We start from the raw sequence: 6,917 nt of genomic DNA, 5'->3' as shown, positions 1-6,917 counted from the left end.
GGACTCTAACATAATATACTGGAGTTCCAGTATAATATACCAGTCCAGCATAATATGCTGGAAGTTCATTCACAAGTGCTACAATCTCTAGTATATTACGTTGGAACTTTCCGCGTGTTGGAGTTCTAGCATAATATGTTAGAAGTTCATACACAGGTGCACTGATCTCCAATGTATTATGGTGGAACTTTTCGTGTTGCAGCAAAATAGTGGCTTTCAATAACTTTGCAAATGCTGACTATTTTTCAGTGACCAATCCGAAAACTGGCTAGCCCGTGCTATATTTACCCCAAAGTGTACTAGATTTGAAGGCCCAAAAAAGGAAGCCCATGAATTGGAAAGCCCAAAACAAAAGGACAGTTGAGGGACAAAAATCATTGACCAAACGAGGGGGCAATTGCATCTATACCCGCTTTTTTGTGTCACATTTTAACTTGTGTCCGCTTTGTAAAAGAAATTGCAAGCGTACCCGCTTTTTAGCATAACTTCAGCATACAGGGCTGAAGTAGCAAATGCAATCACGCAAAACTTCAGCATTCTAGTAGCGGGTCTGAAGTTCAGCTCTAGAGCTGAAGTTTTTGTGTTGTAACTGGGAAACTTCAGCTCTAGAGCTGAAGTTTTTTTACCACTTATTAATATTACATACTAGAGCTGAAGTTTTCAGTTACAACACAAAAACTTCAGCTCTAGAGCTGAAGTTTTTATCTTTCTAACAGGGAAACTTCAGCTATAGAGTGTTCAATATAGCAACATGCATAGCATTTTGTCCATTGTTGTTAAGCTTTATGTGCAATCTGGGCAGTAAGAAGATGCTCGTTATCTATTTGCAACACACGACATAACATGAATTAGGATCAATATGAGGGAAACCTAACTGCTTCTTCATTGCTCATCATTCTTTTTTTTTTTAAAGAAGCAACCATTTAGGTAGTACTATTAGTTTTTTAAATGACACATTTAATCACACAGAAAGAGCAAATGCAATTTTATCACCATTCACCAGCCATCATCTAACCAGTCAATTGAGGAATAACAACGAACTTGGAAATTTCAATGATGCTAAAATCGTAGGTTTTTATATTGTTCTAAAATCGAATAAGAATGAGAGCCCCTAAAGAAGAAGAAGAAGAAGATGATGATGATGATGAAGGAGGAGGAGAAGGAGGAGGAGAAAGGGAACTGGAATTATTTAAAAAGTGGGTACAAGTTAAAAGTTTTTTAAAAAATGAATATAAATTAAATGGGGTCGCGTGCAATTTTTACCCAAACGAGTGGTCAGGAACGAGCAATACGAGAGAGACCAAAATGCCAGAGGAGATTGAACCAATAGTCGAAGGCAGAAGACATGACTACAACGACCGTCCTCAAAAATCAAAATTATCCATTGTCCCATCAAGGTAAACATCATCTTGGATTAACTTTTAAAATTGGATCAAATATGGATAAGAAGCATATCTATATTATATTAAAAGGAGAGTAGTGAAGCATGAGGTTAAGCCAAGTGACAAGCTAAAAAAAAGTCACTTGGCAATTTTAAGACAACATTAAAAATTTGAATTATAAATGGAAACATAATTAATGGAAGTAGTAGTTCAATAAGAATTATTTTTTAATTATGATACAAATCTCTATTAGTAGTATAATTTAGTTAACATTTGTTCGTATAATTATGGTAGGGACGAAATAAATTATGGTAGGGACGAATTTTAATTAATTGATCAAGCTTTGTAACTGACCTTATTTTGGTACAATATACATTACTGTATGTATCTTTAATTAAAATTTTATGCATAATTCAGTTATGGTAGGTATCCTTTTTTGAGAAAGAATCAATTAAATTTTCGTTTTGTATCTTACACATTAATTTTAAGTTGAAATAGTAATTCTTTATTTAGTACAAACTTTGTATCTGACCTTATTTGGGTGCAATATACATTACTGTAGGTATCTTTAATTAAAATTTTGTGTACAATTCAATTATGGTAAGTATCTTTTTTTGAGAAAGAATTAATTAAATTTTTATTTTGTATCTTACACATTAATTTTAAGTTGGAATAATAATTTTTTTTATTTAGTACAAGCTTTGTATTTGACCTTATTTGTGAACAATATACATTACTATAGGTATCTTTAATTAAATTTTGTGTATAATTCAATTATGGTAGGAAAAATAATTAAATAGTAATATATATATATAATGAAATATTATTAATAAATTTAAACAATTTGATAATTTTGGGTATTAATTTTAAATAAAATAAATATTTATTTCAAGATTAAAAATCATACATCGATTTATATAATAATATTAAAGGATATAAATAGATTAAGATATAAAATAAAGAGGCATGTTAATGAAAGCCACATAAGAAAATAAAATACTATATATTAGGTAACTTAATAGCAATAATAAAAAATTTAAAAATATTTAATATTAGAAATAGAAGGGAAAGATGATTTGAACTTGAGATTTAGACTAAAATTATGGTGAAACGCTCAAACTATGGATATGACTACAAAATTAAAGTTTTACTAGATAAAAAACTAAAAATTGGATAACAAATTAAAACTAAGGAAATACAAAATAAATATCTCGTGTGGGTAATTTTATGAACGAAAATTAAAGTCTATTTGTATCCTAACGTTAAAAGAGAAAGAAAATTTAATTACACGTGATACAAAAAATAATTATAAGAAAATTCAATAGATTTAAAATATAATAATAAAAAAATTACCTATTAATATTTTAAACTAATTCAAAGTTATAACTTAAAATAAATGTGATATTATATATTTTGTTTATTGGTAAAATATTAATGTAAAAAACTAATTAAAAATTCATAGTAGGGAAGAGGATGTATAAAGAGGAAAATAAAGATAGTGTGAGAATATTTATACTTTGAATTAATTAAGTATAAGTATATTAAATAATTAAATAATACTCAAAAATATTATTGAAAGATTTAAATGAAAATAGAGTTCCAAGTAAGAGGATAAAAGTACAAAAATAAATTAAATTTTAGGAATAAAAAGATTTATATTTATATATGTTTATCAAAAGGGTAATAAGCAAGATATCAAGCCAATTGATAAGCTAATAGATAATCACATGAATATAACATTATTAAGTAATAGATAATGCAATAACTATAAGCAAAGATTAAAGAGAGAGTTGTTTTGGGTGAAAATGTAGAAGGATAAGACTTATTCGAATTTGCGGTGAAACATAAAGTGGTAGTAAGAATTTTGTTAAATAATATGTTCAAACAAGACATATCACAAACGTGATATGTTTAGTATTATTTAATATTGACCACAAAATAAAATACAAGTACTAAATCAAGGAGTTAGATTGTTACGGATATAAAATAAAAATATAAATAAAAAGAAACATGTTATCTAGAAGTTTTAAATTTTAAGGTAACTCAATTCTAATTTGATATTTGTGTCCGCGCATTGCGCGGATACTAATACTAGTTTATATAATATACCAAATCATATCAAGTTACTATATATGATTAAGTAATAAAATGAGACGACAATATGTATCAGTGAGCTATAGTTTAGTACTAAGTAACAGTATATGTGAAGACTAATATTGCATATTAACTAGACTAGACTAGATTAAAGTACACGCTGATGTGTGTGAGTAAGTTCTTTTTTTCTTCTCATCCCAACCTAAATAAGAAAAAGAAAAGAAAAAGGGAGAGAAAAATCTCCCCCAATCTCCAATAAGAGAGAAGATTATCATGTGCTAATTTTACTTTTGATTTTGCATTGACTTATTTCACTCATTTGGTGTTTTAAATCAAACAATGAGCATGGCCTTTTCTGTAACACATAATAATAAAAATTCAAAGTTTTGTTATCAGATTCACAGACTAGTTCAACTACCTGTACTTGGTCAAGCAAAACTAAAGTATTTGTTTCTTTCTTCCCCATGAATATTAAAATAAAAAATAAAAATAAAATGGTGTCGGGTGCACAAAGCATCCCGTATTTATCCTTGATCCAAGAAAGGACCACACTCAGGGGCGGATCCACCTCCCGATCTAGGGGTTCACGTGAATCCAGTAGATTTTGTCCAAACAGTGTAAATGTGTTCGAAAAATTTACTAAATATCTATAAATGTTTATGTGAACCCAATTACTGTTGAAAATTTACTGCAGATCGTTACAGGAACCCATAAGCATTAAATTTTGAGTTGTCTTTGACCGTAGTCCAAGGGTGTAATGTAAACAACCTACTTTATTGCAAGTATTAGTGGCGGAATTTTAAAATGGATATTTCCTATATTTCCAAAGGTATATTTTTCTTATTTGCCAATGAGAAAAGTAATTCATTTTCCCTTTTATTATATTTGCATGAAAGTGAAAGTAAAGTAACTTCAATTAGAGATGCCATTTTAATGGCAGACATAAACCATGTATGGTAGGTACACCTTATAGAAAGTAGGATCATTTGGAATCTTTTAAATTACTTGTTGCTTCTTCAAGTCATATTTTATCATAATAAATAATAAATATTCAAAAGAACTTGGAAATGACTATGACATAAAAGCAAAAAGAAAGCAAAGCCTTCATTAAACTAAATCATCTTCTCAATAATGACAAGCCAATTCTACAACATCATAATCTCTCAAGATACACTTTGCATAATATTTTTATGCAAATTAGACCAAGAGAAAAAAGAGTAGCAAGTATACATAATTAAAAAAATTCCCCAACAGTTTGGAGAATTCTAAAAGCCTCCCCAACTCATATTACATGGGGGAAATAATTACAATCAAAAGTTGCTAAATCAAAAGATCAAACTCCTCTTAATCCAAATCAAAGGGCTTGAAAAACAAAGCATCAGTCATAATCAAGAATCCAACACTTAATAGTGAGACATTGATCTTTAAAAACCAGACTAAGTAAAAGGCCATTCATAATTAGGCCTTTTGTCAAATCCTCTTAAGTTTTTGTTAGCTAATAATTATAACCATTGCTTAGTTTCTAAGGCAAACCAACTAATTTTACAAAATCCTAATTGGATGGAAAATGGCATGCATGATAGCCATCCATTTCATGCATGATAATTTTTTCTCCTTTTTCATATCTTTTTTAAACGGTATGAAAAGGAAAAATAAACTGAACCACTGGTCAGATAGGATCCCTCCAAATTTAACTAGAGGTCTCGGGTGCGAAGCCTAAGAAGAAAAACTCCTTGTAAGAAATCATAATTAGTCGGCCCAGTAAATTTCTAATACTGGATGGTTAACAAAAATTACTAGCTAAAGTGAGCTAATTATAAAGGTGGGAAAAGAAAGAAAACACTACATGTTGGTCAATGATGACTGGTGAACAACTTTTTGATACTTGGAAATTGCCTGTGGAGAAGTATCAGCGCCAACATCCCTTTTCTTCCCAAAACATGCTCCGGCGCTGGCACAGGCAGCGCCGGTGCTACTCAGGGCGGAGTCCTGGTGGAGTAGCCGCGGCGTAGGGGAGGTAATAGTGACAGGAGGAATGTCAATGGAATTGAGTTGTGGTGGTGGATGTTGCCATTGAGGAAGTGGACCAGCTAAAAGAAGTGTTTGTAGTAATGGCCCTGCTTCCATTACAGCTTGCAAAAATTTCCCTTTTTCTGGCAATGGTTTCTTGAGAACAATTTTTTCCATTAAATCTTGGACTAATGGAGGAGAAACAACAACATTGATTTCATCACAATCTGAGGAATTAGAAAGCCCAATGTTGTTGTTGTTGTTGTTAGAGTCAACTACTCCTTTCAAAATTTGGTCATTTTCTTGATCATGACTTGTTGTGCCACTAGAAATAGGTGCACTTTCTATAACAAGATTTTGTTGCTTTTGGAATTGGAATTGGAATTGTACTTGTTGTTGTTGTTGTTGGAGTAATTGTTGTTGGAGTAAGATTTTCTCCATTCCAAGCCTTTGACATTTGCCTTGAGCTTCATCTCTTTCTTTCACAACTCTAGTCAAAAGATCCTTGAGGTGCAAAATCTCCTCATCTTTCCTAGCAAGTTCCTCATGTGCAGAAATGACAGTGTTTTCCAATTCCAATGTTGTGTACACCAAAGAATGCTTCAATTCCTCTATTCCCTATCAATTCCAAAATCCACATTATATTACTCACAAAAAACACACACACACACAATGGAGTTTTAGGGAGCTATGTTGCTCGAACTCTCCGAAAATGCTACCGAATGTATGTCCGATCCTTCAAAAGTTGTGTAGTTTTAAAGAACCGGACATGAATGCTGCAGCATTTTGGAGAGTCCGCAAAACTTAGTTAAGAAGGGTGTTATAAAAGGACTTGAACATAAACAAGAATGTTAGTTAACTAAAAAAAACAAAGAAATAGGAATGTTAATTAAAATTACCTCTTCAAGGAAGTAGTTATAAGGCCAGCTAAGAGGGCTACATTGATCTTCCATATTTTTTTTTCTTTGTATGTTTGGTTTGAAAGAGCTAAAACAAAAGAGAGTACAATAAAAAGGAAATGAGGGTTTGAGAGACTTACTTATAACTAAGTAGCTAGTAGTTTGCTTTTTTAATGATGCTACTATATAGTACTATTGCTACTTTAGCTTTATCTCAAGAGGCAAAATGGTAGGGAAAAAAACAAAAAAGGCCAAAAAAGTAAGGAAAAGGGGAAATATGGTTAGTGGATATAAATCACAAATAATCTTTATAGGTGAGTACTACTTATACTTGTTGCTACTACAAGATTCTTAGTACACGAGAAAGAAGGCCATTTCTTTTTACTGTATTAAAAAAGCAAGGCGGGAATGTGAACTAAAGGATTCAAGTTGGGGCCTAATTGGGGCTGCAATGAATCTCCTTCCTAACCGATAAGAGTTGTGATCTTTCAATTTAATATATAACAACTTAGAGGTCTCGGGTTTGAATCCT

At 31.1% G+C, this 6,917-nt stretch overlaps 1 protein-coding gene across 1 annotated transcript; it reads right to left on the bottom strand.

The window, feature by feature from the left end:
* Window positions 1–4,581: 4,581 nt before the first annotated feature.
* LOC107779697 (uncharacterized) lies at window positions 4,582–6,572 on the bottom strand. The gene is made up of 2 exons (XM_016600173.2): window positions 6,386–6,572; window positions 4,582–6,104 (listed from the first exon to the last, which is right to left on the bottom strand). Exons 1-2 carry the CDS (start codon window positions 6,437–6,439, stop codon window positions 5,319–5,321), a joined length of 840 nt encoding a protein of 279 aa, XP_016455659.1. The 5' UTR covers window positions 6,440–6,572; the 3' UTR covers window positions 4,582–5,318.
* Between the last annotated feature and the right edge of the window lie 345 nt (window positions 6,573–6,917).

The sequence above is a fragment of the Nicotiana tabacum genome, chromosome 11, assembly GCF_000715075.1.
Source record: "Nicotiana tabacum cultivar K326 chromosome 11, ASM71507v2, whole genome shotgun sequence".
NCBI lineage: Eukaryota > Viridiplantae > Streptophyta > Magnoliopsida > Solanales > Solanaceae > Nicotiana > Nicotiana tabacum.
This window is presented reverse-complemented; position numbering and strand designations above follow the sequence as displayed.